The 14,623-nt window shown below is 39.2% G+C and overlaps 1 protein-coding gene and 1 pseudogene across 3 annotated transcripts; both read right to left on the bottom strand.

Annotated features, from left to right (window-relative positions):
- Positions 1-1,243: 1,243 nt before the first annotated feature.
- On the bottom strand, positions 1,244-5,308 carry LOC307034905 (zona pellucida-like domain-containing protein 1; annotated as a pseudogene). The gene is made up of 9 exons: positions 5,212-5,308; positions 4,553-4,773; positions 4,053-4,229; positions 3,881-3,953; positions 3,668-3,765; positions 3,190-3,270; positions 2,738-2,906; positions 2,547-2,649; positions 1,244-1,260 (listed from the first exon to the last, which is right to left on the bottom strand). The product of its transcript is annotated as a zona pellucida-like domain-containing protein 1 (transcript).
- Positions 5,309-8,919: 3,611 nt separating this feature from the next.
- Positions 8,920-13,725, bottom strand: LOC307035319 (zona pellucida-like domain-containing protein 1; the record flags this gene model as incomplete). 2 transcript variants are annotated; one of them, XM_079674467.1, is made up of 11 exons in its annotated part: positions 8,920-9,092; positions 9,264-9,293; positions 9,718-9,823; positions 9,898-10,069; positions 10,270-10,350; positions 10,672-10,769; positions 11,240-11,312; positions 11,665-11,846; positions 11,965-12,185; positions 13,260-13,373; positions 13,704-13,725. In XM_079674467.1, 10 exons carry the CDS (start codon positions 13,363-13,365, stop codon positions 8,920-8,922), a joined length of 1,242 nt encoding a protein of 413 aa, XP_079530593.1. The 2 variants fall into 2 exon arrangements, with proteins under 2 accessions (XP_079530593.1, XP_079530592.1); XM_079674466.1 differs by lacking the exon at positions 13,704-13,725 and having other exon boundaries at positions 13,260-13,398.
- Between the last annotated feature and the right edge of the window lie 898 nt (positions 13,726-14,623).

Below are 14,623 nucleotides of genomic sequence, written 5' to 3'. Positions count from 1 at the left end.
CTCACCTCCTTCAGTTGGGAGACAAGCTGGTTCAGGTTCAGCATTCTGGGGGGACAGGGCTGCTGAGCCTAAAGATGGATATGTTGGTCCTGGCACCAGGGGAGGGACAATTGATTTAGTATGAATAGCTGCTAAAAAATGTACCTGCATTTGTTAAATGTCAGTTAAAAGAGCAGTGAAATTAAAAACCTCTGCATTTTTTTAATAGATATAAACAGTACTTAATGTCAGCTTAGTAAAAAAAAAACATAACAATTATTATTTACAATGGACTACGCTTAGCTAACAGACACATTTCCACCACTCATGGACCACACCCACCTTTTCTTTTGAAAAACTGGGTGACATACTGTTGCCCTTTAGTCCCTCTCTCTTTTCTTTCTTTCCTTTCTTTTCATTTTGAAAGCCTGACTTTGTTAGTCGTTGAGACATGGTTCACACGTAAGTACTAGCATCCCTGCTCCTCACATGCTCTCACTCTCTTCTAGAAAGTGCCGTTTGGAGGCGGAGGCGGGACCAAACCATTACATGTAAATAGAAGGGGGTGTACAGAGGCTTTGGATAATTAACTTTAGGAAGAAAATAAGTTTGAATTGTAAGTTTAGTCAGTACATTATCAATATAACGTTCTATTAATGTTAATTATTGATGAATGATGAAAGGTTACTTACATCTTTTTTTCTTAATGTTCCAAAATTGTTTGGCCCCCTATGGTGAGGGTGTTTGGGGTGACCAATAGGGTGGCCAGGATTCAGCTCCGCCACTGCATGCCATGCAGAGCAAACGAGAAAACTTCAGGCGAGGGTCTGCAGTTGGAAGACAAAACCTCTTATTTCATGTCTTGCTTATTTTAATTGTCATAATAATGCATGTGTAACATAGAGAAATGGCACAAACAGCAGACTATACATCGTTACAAGTAAAAAAAAGTACATTTCCCTGGATACAACACAGGCTTCAATTAATAATTCAAGTAAGTAATTTAGAGCTTCGTGTTTCATTCATAATTCATGGCATGGACAGATGTAGATATTCACGTATAAAAAGAAGATGTCTGAGTACTTGAAAAAGAGAGCATTTAGTCAATGGCAGTAAATAAAATAAAATGTGATACATTATGCTATAATTCAAATGTGTTGCCTTCCTGTTACACTTGCCATCTTGCCGAGAGTCAGATGAAAATATTGAGGCTGCTCTCATGTTTTCAAACTCAACATGTAGCTCAAACCTGCAGCCAGTTAGCTTAGCTTAGCATGAAGCCTGAAAACAGAAGGGAGAAGTTAGACTGGTTTGGTTAAAAGGTAACAGATTACCTACCAGCATCTCTAAAGTTCCCTATTTATAAGGCTATTATTAGTTTAGTTAATATAGAAATGTAAGTGTAATATTGAACATTCTTCATTTTGTTGAATGTTATGTTGCACAATAGTTATTTTGAAAGTTACTTCATCCAGGAAGCAAATGAATGTATTTCTCAAAATGTGGAACTATGCCTTTAAGAAAGCAACTGAATATCTTTATTTACTCTTTACCATGCAGTGCATCATGACAGGTGCATTATTCAGACTTCACCTTCAATAACATCTATCAGACTGTGAAGGATTGGAGTGCTCCAATCAATAGTTTGATTCAGGACAGCCTTCATACATACACTATGCGCCTCCAAGAGTATGTGAATGTCACCCTCTCATTAGGTAATTTAGCCTTAGCTGGTCTTCAGTGTTATGGGCTGCTGCTAGCTTAGCCGCTTCAGTTTCGGATAAAAAGATGCTGCCATCACAATAGTTGCGACCCCTAGCACAACGAGGAGAGCCACAGCAATGCCCAGGCCAACAGACGCTCCCTTGCACACAGACCACCAGACAGCGCTGTGCACAAATGAGATGATGACCATTAAAATTCTCTGCTCCAGAAACAAAATACTTTATGACACGCTGCAGATTAGAAGGGCTTTCCATTTCTGAGGGAATGTAATTACTAAAAACTTTGTGAAAGGCTTTTTCTCATGGCAGTCAAATTAAAAAATAAAATACTCACCCTCTTCTTTGGATTGAATCGCTGCAAGATAGACAGGAAGGGCCAGAATTTCATTAGGAGGGAATAATCCTCAAAAATAAATGAAATTACTGAGAAGAAGAGTTAAAAAAATAAGGAGAGAAGGGTCATAAGTGTGTGATGTGCCTAGAGAAAACAGTTTTACAAGGGTTTCATTAAAAAAAATCGGAAAGTACTGTAGTGGTACGTTTATTTTGTATAAGTTTCTATGGTAACCTTTTTGGATCATTTATGTGATTTATGTATTATATTTGAATCAATCCTGTGATAGTGCAACATTTTCTTGTATATCTGTTTTTCTTTTATCATTCTCATTTTTATCTCCTTTTACCTATTTCCTCGACATACTTTGTCACCTATAAGGACACTTTAAGTCAGTGTTGGTTTTTCTTTTCAAATGTTCTCTCAGTTCTCTCTTTATTGAAAGATAAAGAGTGAATGTTGCCTCTTTCTCTATATGTATCCTGCTCTGTAGTGTTTCCTTGACTTACAGTTTTTTGTCTTGGCCTTTATTGCCACAGTGACCACAGACGGCTCAGTGATGCCCTCCTGGACGACCGTGGACTGTACGCTCCTCCTCTTCCTGTTGCATTGCTGCAGATCAAACCATATGGAGAGACGTGAGCTTATGACCCGGCTTATGTTGATTTTTCTGCTTGAAATGCATGCAGTGTCTTCTCACCTTGAAGGTGCTGCAGGTGCTGTGCTCACAGAGCCGGGTGATGCAGTGCAGATAGTAAGTGGGGATGGTCTCATTGTGCTGCTCGGTGAAGCGGAACGCTGGGAAGTAGAAGCGGGCCATTTGGCTATCCCCGTTCTCCAGCATGGTGGTGGGCTGATCTATGGAGCACCTTTCAATAAAAGGCAAACCTCACAAGTGCTCCATTTGCACATCACAGGGATATACGTGCATGCACTGTATCAATGATAGAAAGGCAGGGAGAGGAAATCAAGACTAGAGTTCCCTTCGGATTCAGAGGAGGAAGTGTGGAGCACTTTTGTCATGGAAGAGAGGAGAAATGTGATGTACGTGTTCAAGTTTAAACTGCTGGACCGAGACAGAATCCATTATAAAATCTAGTAGGACTGGGAAAAAGTTAGATAAAGTTGGAAGCTCAAGTTTTTTTGACTTATGAGACAAATAGATAAAAAATGGTGGAGTTAGAGGGCTGCAGATTCACCGAGGCGTAGCACCGGTCCAGAAGAACAAAGTACCTGTGGAGAGAGACCGAGTCAGAGACTGAGGGTCCCAGGTGGAAACCTCACATTTACAATCTCTTGAGACACAGTCACGTGGTTGGTGACTAGGAGAGACATTTCTTTATTGAGACTTTCATTATGCATTTTCTTTTTTTTAAATTTATTGCCAGGGTTTTAGAAGTAAGTAGCTATCAGAAAAATGTAGGTTAGTAAACATTTTAATATTTCTCCCTAAATAGTTGTGCAATAGAAGTGTTAATAACCACAAAGTATCTAAAAATCGAAGGACATTTTCAAGTACAGTAGTTGGTCATATTTAAATGTAGTTTTTATTACTATAATACATATTTGTTCAGCTCTGAAACAAAGAAAGTAAAAACTGCAGGTCTTTTAACATGTAAAATGTTCTTACTGTGAGGTCAGGTTGGATGCAACCACCTGCACGTAGAGGTTGGTTCTCATTTCGATGACCAGAGGTGGGAAGACAAGGGGTGTGGTGTAATTTATATCCTGGCAAATGATGAGAAGGTAAGAACATTAAGTGCATACATAATATTATAAAATGTATGTTGGTGCCAGGCAGAGATACGGGCATCTATAGTATGTAGTAAAGGATGTAAGGTACCTGGAACAAGGCCATGCTGAGGGTGCTCATAAAGCTCCCATTGTTGTCCTTCAAAGCAATGGAGGAGGATGACCTACGAGGAAGAAAAGAACGAGATCACACGTTGCACAGATGTGAGATGTAAGATGTGTAAATGTATAGTTTGACCCACATTCTATAAGTGTAAACTTACACATCCACCTGGGTGTTGTTGATGAGATACTCCAGAGGATAAGCACATGAGTACTTGAGCTCTGCGTTGTAGGTGATCGTCCCGGGGGTGAGGTCAAAGGATCGCACCGCCCCGCTGACTGTTGACTCTGATGTTGGAGGAGTCAGCAAATATTCCTGTCCCTGGTGCACTCGTGGTCTGAGGAATTATTTAATGGAATTATATGATTATTTGAGAAATGCTTTAAAATTAATTTAGTCTCAGCAGGGTAGTGATGAAATTACAGAGAGAAAGTGGAACAACTTGCTCCTTCTTCTCAGAAAAGAAGAGTTTTAGGATGTCATGTTTTATATAAAATGGTCTTATTTCTAGCCTTTTTAAAAACTGTTTCTTACCTAGCTTTTACCACAGTACTAAGATAGCCTTTCAGTTCTACAAACTTCTCCTCAGCTAAAGTATAATATTTCAGACAATCAACATCCCACATACTTTTAATCAGAACACTTTGATAAATTACTCACAAGGAAGTTACTCCCACAGGCATTTCCCTCTCTGATGGGGAAGCTGAGCCTCGCCACAGGAGGGGACACCCAGGTGTCCAGGGTCCCCTGACAGTCCACACTGTCCCGGATGCGGTTGAGGATCAGTAGGCTTGTGTTGTATCCCGTGTAGAAAACCGGGCAGATTTGAAATGCCAGGTCGATGGTAGATGTGCCACACACCACAGTGATGTCAGTGTACTCTGATGGTGAGAAGATGGAATAGTTATTGAAAGTTTCCAACATTATTTAATTATTTTAAAAAAATCATAACTATCAAAACTACTCTTTAGCATTCACATTAAAATGAAGCAATGTTGTTCTGTGTGCATACATAACACACAAAGACAAGTATGTAAAATCATCCTAAAAAATACATTTACAAATGATATGAAATAAATGGTTACACAAGAAGATCGAACAGTTAATAAAATCCTAAACTATTAATTAATGACGGCTAATTTAACATCTACTTTTCTTTTTCTTCTATTTACCAGAGCAATTAGCACTCTTCCAGGTGTGAAATAGCTGGAGTAAACTTGAATCAATATGGCTTGTCGACATCTGAACGAAAATCAATGTGCTCCCTTCAATTCACATCAAAAAATAATAAATGGTATTGTAGGTTACGCTCATCTTACCTGGTCGTCTGGCATATGCTCCACACTCAGATATGCTGAAGGCCTCTCGGCCTGCAATACACAAGGAGGTCAGGATGAGGAAGCTGAATATAGCCATCTCCCTGCTTGGCCCTCTGTGGAAAACACACAGATGTCAAACACAGAAAATGGTCCAAATATAAGCAACGGTCCAAATGTTGATGCATGATCCAGAGCTGTCAATCAAGAAAACTTAGTCTGCTCAATTCTCACCCCCTCATTGTCTTTGCTTGTTGTGAATAAGAGCGCAGTGGTCTGTTTTATGTATGGTGAAATACATGGTGTGGTCAAAACACTGTTTTAGGATTGGACAGAAACAGGGTCAATAGGACTTTAGGAGGGGCTGCCTCAGTTTGCGCAAACAATTCACTTTTTGTGATTGAGGTCCTCTCCTGGAGGCAGATGATGAAACCCAACACAGTTCCCTTCTTTGTTGTATGTGTCTAACAATGTTCTTAAGGCTTTGTGACTTTGTGTGTGAAATGCAGCCCCCTTTGCCTGCTAATATGAAACATAATGAGCATGTATGGTTTCTATCCACCTGGGGCCTCAAACTTAATATAGGAAAGATGACCTACTGTCTTCTGGAGTTTCATTTGATAAATCGGCACAACATTCCTTTTAAATAAAGTCTTTTGATGCTCATCAGTCATGGCACGTTATCAGGATCTAACATGTTGGTCAGAATAACAATGTCACTCACATTTATTATATTTGACCATTAAGTGTGCCTTATTTTCAAAGTGTAAATACAGTAAAGATTTACTTTTTAGAATGTTGTGCTCCACGTAGACCTAGCAATACTATTCTAGCATCTTTTTCAGTTAACTGAGTGTTGAGGTTTGAGTGAAATGATTGAAGGACAGCTGGAAACCCAATCTTGTCAGGTGAGCCTTCTGGGAAGAGAAAGCTCTGATTGGGGTCAAGTTGAAGGATGGGCTTCTTTGTGAATGTTCTGTCAAATGCATGGCACAAAACAAATACAGGAAACATTGTTATTGTCATGCTGTGTGCACTGAAACATGCCATAAGCTTCCTTCGGGCCTCTCATCTTTCCCAACACACACACCCTCATATTTATTCTTCGGAAAACGTTTTCTTTGGTTGTGACTAGTCTGAGATTGACTTAAGCATTCAAAGCCAATTCCCAGCCTCATTTCCAATTTTGGAGGAGGGTTTAATCAATTATCTCTGATAATAAACTGAGAGGGTGGATGATAGCATTTATTCCTCTCATTTCAGTTATCTGTGGTCATTGTGAACGCTGAATACATCTCAAAATGGCTGTTGAAATGAGGGATTAGAGTGATAAAGAGCAGTGAATGCAGCAAAGCCGTGCAGGTCACAAAAACAGACGTGGAGTCAGATACTTGAAACGCAGCTGCCGGCAAAATACATTTATATAGGTCATCGGAAAAGAAAATCAATATGGCAAAAATGGAAAGATTAATTCTGGCAGTCATCAAATGAGCTCTTGCTGTGCTTGGTATTTTGCTCATTTTCCTTGAGATTGGACACCAACAAGGCCGTGACATTTGGAAAACTTTTACAGATAGGTGTCGATATTAAAGAGGGATAAATAAACGTCCTTTTGTCGAATCAATGATTGAGGAAATGGCAACCTTTCCTTACCTAATTAAAGATGAATTTGTTACCAACAACAAAAATGCCTAGCCACACAATGTTGACTAACAAAGTGTACTTTATATGCACATTTAGTAAAACACAAAGTTGCTGATACAATGTTTGGTGAAATCATTGTACCTCCAAAACATTAACATTAAAAATTTTTCCTTATTCAAAACCTCTTGTTGTTTATACACAGCCTATACATTATGCATTTGTATTTATTATGTGTATATAGTTGTCACGATCTGTCTGTGTTGTGTTTTGTCTTGTCTAGATCTGTTTTTGGTTTTCTGTCTGCGTTGTGTTTTGTCTTGTTTAGATCTGTCTTTGGTTTCCTGTCTGTGGCCGTTTCTCAATCGTGAGGATACTGGCTTGGTAGTCGCATACTTCCAAGTCACTTCCTTCAGAAACGAAGCAAGTATACTTCAAGCCACGGCTTTGGAAAACAAAGAAGAATGGAACAGACTAACAAGTGTGCCACTCTCTCTAATAGTTTCAACATAAACTGTACCGAAAATAAATACCTCACGATGTCTATCTAATTATGAAGTTGCTTTATTTTCCAGGAACACATTTTTGGTGATAACAAATGCAACAAAGTAACATATTTACCAACACATGTTCTACGCCACTACATACTTACATTTAAATGTGTGCTGCGCTGCGTCGGTTCAGCCATTCTCCACAAGGGTTTTTGAAATTGGTCCGTGCGCAAAGCATTGTGGGGATTTGAAGGACGCGAAGTCTACCCATGTGCAGCCTCGAAATTACCCCCAAACCAAGGACGTGGCCTCTGTGGAATTCCAAGTATGCTGGAGATTGGAACAGTCCTTCGGCGGCACTCGATGACGTAGTATCCTTGAAATATTGGCTTGGAAGCCAGTTTCTTCACGATTGAGAAACGGCTGTGCGTGTTCCCTCCTACCTGTTCCCTCCTACCTGTTTTCTTGATTGTGTTCACCTGTTGCCCCTGTGTTTTCTCCTCCCTCCTCATCTGTCTCTTGTTACCTTGATTAGTCCTGTGTGTATTTAAGTTCTGTTTTTTCTGTCTGTCATTGTTGGTTCGTCGTTTGTCTGTGACTGTGTTCACCGGGGAGTGTTCTGTTTCTTATCCTTGAAATAAAGGTATTTTCAGTGTTATCTGCATTTGGGTCCTGCTTGCTTCACTCAACCTTAACATATAGTGCTTAAATGTTTGTATGTTACCTATCACTTTCCTTTATTTTCCTTGTTTTAGCTGTAGGTCCTTTTCTGAGTACATAGAGAACAGTGAAAACAATCAACTTCCTGATATGTGAAATATGTATTTTCTTTTAAAAAAAAACGTTTAAATGGTTATCTAGCTTAAATACTCAACAGCAACAATATTCCTAAAGAAAACATTTGAATACATTGATTCTGTAAAATAATAAAACTTTTCTAACTCCCGGCATCGAGGTGAAGTGTTTTTTCTAAATTGTAGACATTTATTTTTACTGTTTAAGTACATTTCCACTTAACACGGATACAATTTATAGTTTTTGTGTATTCTAAATCCCAAACACTGTAAAATGCTTCATAACAGGTGGTTGTAATGCTAAATTTTAAATGCTATTTGAATGAAAACAGAAGATATATGCCCCTTTTTTGTTTGAACGGTTTATAAGCTGCTTTGGTTTCAGTCTAACCTTGTGTATAAGCTAATTTCCTCAGATCTGGAAAAAATAAGATACATTTTGTCAAAACAAGTAATTTTCGTAAGTTGCATCAAAGAGAGAAAGGGAACATTTCTGATGCAATCTTTTATTACAAGTTCTAAAGAATAACGTTTTATCATTTGCATTATAGATATGAGTGTACATCTTCTGTAAACACTGATTATCCACCAATACATGACAATTAATTAAACAAGAATAATGAGGTATTAAAGGCAATAAATACAAAACACCTACAACAATAAAATATCCACATTTATTAATGTGTGTAAAAAGGAAAGCACACATACACATTTTGAACCCAACATTGTATACTCATTCTTCACATACGGTCAGTACCATGTTGTTATCGTTTACAGATTTTTATTCATTTAAAGGTGGTGTTCCAAACACCTGATCCGGAGGTTGCTGGGAGGCGGCACTTCTTCAGGAGGCGGAGCGACAGCAGAGAGAAGCCCACGCTGACCCCGCCCAGGATGACCACACCCGAGATCAGAGCACTGGTCACTGGGTTCATCGGATGGGGTGGGGTACCGGTCGCTGGGGGGTTAGGAAAAGTGAGGAAAGGCAGACCCTTAAAACAGACATGTCCTTTGATGAAGGCCTAACATAACCAGAGTTTCCACAAATGTCCATGGTTTCTGCTATCTTAACAGGACTTAGTCGCAGAATATATTTAAAACATTTTCATTTGTGACAACATAAGCTTACCGAGTTGGGAGTTGTTGGCAGGAGTTTCATCTGGAAAATATTTTTTAAAAGTGTTTATTAGAAGCATTTTTACAGGCTACAGGCTAATCTTCAATGACTCCCTGGATGTTTATTTTTACTGAGAAGATTGATCCCATCTTCTTATTCCCATTTTCTTATTTGTCTGTTAGATTTGAAGTTGAACCCGGTTAGCCTAAGCATAAAGCACCTTTAAAGCTCACAAAGTAACATGTTATTTCTGGTGTGTTTAATCTGTACAAAAAACATGGTGTAAATATCAAAATGTGCTTTACAGGGGGTTATTGACAGCCAGTATTCTTCATATTTAATGGTGAACGTAGCTGCATGTTTGACATGAGTGGTATCTTTGTATGTAAACCCTCAACAAAAAAGCAAATACTTTTATCCCAGAAATGTCAAACTCTTCTTTTTTATGTAATTTCATTGTTCATACCACTCCTGGTGATGATTGGTCCAGCTGTGATGATGGCGTTCCCAGATGCAACTGGTGGGGAATCAATGCTCTCCTCTCCATCCCTCCTACGTCGTTTCGCACAAATCTGCCAATCATATCATACAAATTCAGTCCTCATTGATGTCAGGAGACACAAACTGAGAAAAGTGTTGGACTCACCGGCATGAGCATGATGCAGTCGTCTGCCCGGCAGAGCTTGGTGACGCAGTGCAGAAACACAGTTGACATCTTCTGGTGTCTGTGTTTAACAAAACGAAAAACCTCGAAGGAAAATCGGCCCATCTGACTCTTCCCATTCTCAAAAACTGTCGTCTGTGGGTCTTTGGAGCAGCTGTGTCACAAGAGAACAACACAGATACTCATATGTGCACACTGAAAATTACATATTTTACTTCTAGGTTTTGCTTAAGCACTCAATGAGAAAGGGTAGCATTCATTAAGGATAAGCCCTTTGGAGAGCCTGAATGGAAAATGACTCTCTTTTGTGGTTTATCAAGTCATTATCTTGAAGAGGGAAAAAAGCGAGATTACCCAAAGAAAAGGTCATAGCGAAGTTCATCATTAGGATTCCCTGAGGGGGTTGTGTAACAGTAGTTCATCAAGATGTTCCACCTGCAGAGGGACAACACTGTGAGCCCTGATGGAGGATACAGATCTAACTGCACATGGGAAAGCACAGATCAGGGCTTTCTCTGCTGCAGACTGGCGCCTTCAAGTATAATAATAACATAATGGCATAATGAATGCAGGCAAACCATAGAAAAAAAAGACTTAATCTTTAAAGATGATGGTGGGAAAGATGTTTTGTATAACCAATATGTCAGGTTGCTGTTGTACTGGAATAAATGCCTACCATATAATCAATATTTAATACATCTGAAAATGATGAGAAAATCAACATTCAGTAGAAAATAATAAGATGTTATCTGGTACCGTTTGTCTAAGTTTGTGGCTTTCACAGCAGCAAAGACTCTGGTTTTCAGAGCCAGTCCAGCCATTGGAATAGACAGGGGTTGATTGTAGGTGGAATCCTGACCAGGAAAAAAAGTCAAAGTGAAAAGTCAGTTTTTCCATTCAAAATATGGAACGGGATAATATATAAGAGTAAAGGGGGCCTTCATTTAAATAGAAAAAGCCTTTTCATTTCTTAACACAGCTGGGCACTGCCGTTTGGGGACTATTTCAAGTGGTAAATTAATACACATTTGGTGCTCTAATGTGTGAGTATTTCCAGCAACAAGATGGACTAGTTGAATTGACTCAAACTAAACCAGACTGCCCAGGTCAATTGTAGAGAAAAAAACATTCCATTATTTGTCAGTTTTGGTCTTGGAAATAAATAAAATATCAAGTAAATCATAAATTTAAAATAAAAAATTAGTACACTGACTTTATTAAAAGATTATGAACATAAAAACCCCTCCTCATTCAAAGCTTCAAAATGCATGCCTTTCCACAGAAAATATTTTATATAATAGGATGAACCCAGCAGTGTACTCACGTTGTACAGGATCATATTCAACGTGCTCACAAATGTACCGTTGCTCTCCTTGACAGATACAGCAACAGATGAGCTGTGAATAGATTCAACACATATATTGATTTATTTAATTCACTTTTGAAGGTATTCACTTGATAATTAAAAAAAAGAACAGGTATTAATGGTATACAACCATAAAGCTGAATCTTAGAAGAAAATATAAATTGTTAAATAAATTATTAAGAAAATCCACATTACACAATTTCTTTCAGGGTTTCAACCAGGCACTTTATGTCATCATCGTTTTTTAATACAATAAACAAATCCTAATTGTTTCCTTATTAAATAAATAAATATAAAGGTAAAATCCAATAAGTATTTCCTGATTGTAAATTTCTCTTTTTGACACACAATTTGATGTTTTTTGGCAGTAACTTGCAACCTACGATGCCAGCTGTGAGTTATTGACCAGGTACTCCAGCGGGTAGCTGCAGCTGAATTTATACAGCAGGCCGGGCAGGTAGCTGATTATAGCCGGCGGGTCAGGGGTGTCGATGTAGCCTGAGACATTCCCAATTTGTACCAGAGACATGTTCCCATAGGCATTGGCCCCGTAGGCTGTGCTGACCTGCAGAGACAAACATCTCAGCCATGTCACCTTTCTTCCTCCCAGGTCAATTAACAACAAGATGCAGTTGCTTATTGATTACATTAACGTCATGTGATTGTGTTTGTGTATTATTTACCACCAGGCTGTTACCACAGGCCTCCAGAGTGTTGAGACTGATGCTGAACAGGACCGCTGTGGGGAAGGTGTTGTTGTTGATGAAGCCACGGCACTGGGCATCACTGTGCTGACCGTTCAGGGCCAAATCTGTGTCTGTGTAGCCAGAGAAGAGCACGGGGCAGAAGTTGATCTTCAAGGTGATGGTCTGAACACCACAGTACACACTGATGTCCCGCTCACCTGCAGGAACACAGGAAGGAGAGAAAGAGAAAAGGTTTGGGTTAACTATTTTAATTATAAAGGCTAATGATTGCTTTCAGGTATTGGCAGATACTTTGTTTATTTTCTATACAGCTAAGTTGTACAAATGTATGGGAAAATGAATCTGTGAATATGTTGCCCGAATTTGAAAATTGCTGCCAATGTGATGTAGCTAATTGACATTTACATTACTTGCATTTAATCCATATATATGACGTGTTTTTGTTATTTTTTTGTTCATACCATTTATTGGGTAGGATAATACAAAAAAAGTCCTCTAAACTGAGGAACACATCTCAGCGTCTTCAAATATCGAATAAACTAATTACTGTTGCTAAAGCTGCCGCAGGTAAACCACTTCTCATTATCTTTTGTTCTGATAACCCCTTTTTAAAACTGCTCTTCAACTTTCAGCCCAAAACCACCCCCATTATGTACTCCACTTTCATTTTGATCTCAACTACTACTATGCAGGTGAATCCCATTGAGATCCTTGATCTCTTTTTCAAGGGTGACCTGCTGCAAGTAGGTTCCACATAAATACATATAAACATAACAGAAAAACAAAAAGGACATCATACAGCATATTTACAGCGACTACAGTTTACATAGCTAGTGTTGTTTCTACATCTTGCGTGGTTGTGACACTATAAAAGTCAGTCTAAAGATAGACGGATGCACAACATTAATAAAAACACCTGGACAAGTATACTCAAAGCTGCTTCTGTGGTAGTTGCTAAATAAGGTGTTTCAAGGAGCACATTTTAACATGACACACTCACAAGTTAACATCAATACAGGCTGGTTATCACACGCTGTTGAGGCATAGTTATTAAAGCATTCATAAAGGTTTTTTTAACACACATAGTAACAGTTAATTCATGTTTTCAACACACTAAAAGCCTTATTCATATGTGTAATACTATAATGATGTGCTTCGGAGGAGTTACAGTTAACACTGTAAAATGTCCTGTTGTACCTGTGTAACATACCTGTAGACAAAAGAGTGTATGGATTTTAACGAGAAAGCGTGTTAAGTGAAAGTATTCCTACCAGGGAACCTGCTGTGGTAGCTGGCGTCACAGTTGTATCCATTAAACTGTGTGGAGACCGAGGCGGCGTTACTCATCAGCAGGAAGACAAAGCACACTCGTGTCATCTCAGCACCTGAGAGAGGTTTTCCCACTGTCATCTTCAGAAGGTCAGCATTGCTATATCCACATTCCTCAGGTATGTGTGAAAAGAAAAGCTAAATTAGGTTTTAAAAAATAATGCCCAGAAGCCTTTCCTTTTCACCCCAACTGCTGCACCCTCTGACCTCTATCAAAGTAGAACAACCTTCGTTCCCCAGGACCGTTAATCCTTCTTATCCTGCTCGCTCTGACCCCTTTTACCTCAGGTGCTCATGTTGGTCGAATACACCTATTACCCAACCCCTTTTTAAACTGAGGTCACCTAATTGTTATCCCCACTCCTCTTTTTTCTACACCTCTTTACCTGTTTCCTGCGTTTTCCAAAGTAATTGGATGGACCCCCACTTCCCCTGGTTTGTAACGAGAGAAAAGTTCAACACTGGCGTGTAGTTTTTGCTGGCAGCAAGGACCTAAACTAAAGTCAGCTTTATCTGTATCTGTTGTGTGAGCATAGATGAGAGAGATAGAGGAGCTCATTATACGAAAACCCCGCTGCAGTGCAGAACATGGGAAACTTCGTCAGATATGAATAGTTTGGACAAATCTTTTCACAGCACCCAGAAACCTGAGCGCACTCTGAGGGTTCCCACTCGTCTCTCCTCAGTCTGATCTCCGTCTGTCAGCTCACACAAACGGTGGGCCCCAGCAGGGGGGGCCCAGCCCGGGAATTAAGCTGTCATCGTCTGCCACTGCGGCCCACATTCACATGAAAATAAAAGTCAACTCACGGTCTGATGCAGGGCTTTGTGTGGGTAATTGTGATGCACAAGGCGTCACTTAGAGTAAAGGCCTTCAGTGGGGCGTACATCTCCAGTGGTGTGTTCGCTTCTGCTGAAGTTAAAAGTGTGCAGGGTTTTACTCTGCCTCGAGATAACCAACTCACATTTTATTGCAGATTTATCTGACCTTTAAACTGATCTATACAAAGAGGTTTTACAAGGAAAGTATTTGTCTTACTCTGAAGGACACTGGTTCTTACTGAAGACATACACTAAAAACTGTTAAACAAGTAAAGTTAAATAAAAAAACACTTTTCTTTAACATACATAGCACTCTTTTTTAATCAATTGTTCCTCAAACAGGAGTGAATGATGCATGTGTTGTGGGCTATTTTAAGTTGTCTATTAATACACATGTGCTCCTCTACTGAGTATTTTCAGCTGTGTAGCACAGCTTTTGGTGGGATTTACTCAATATACTAAAGTGCCCGTTTTCATAATGCTG

This window comes from Notothenia rossii, assembly GCF_949606895.1.
Source record: "Notothenia rossii genome assembly, chromosome: 4".
NCBI lineage: Eukaryota > Metazoa > Chordata > Actinopteri > Perciformes > Nototheniidae > Notothenia > Notothenia rossii.
This window is presented reverse-complemented; position numbering and strand designations above follow the sequence as displayed.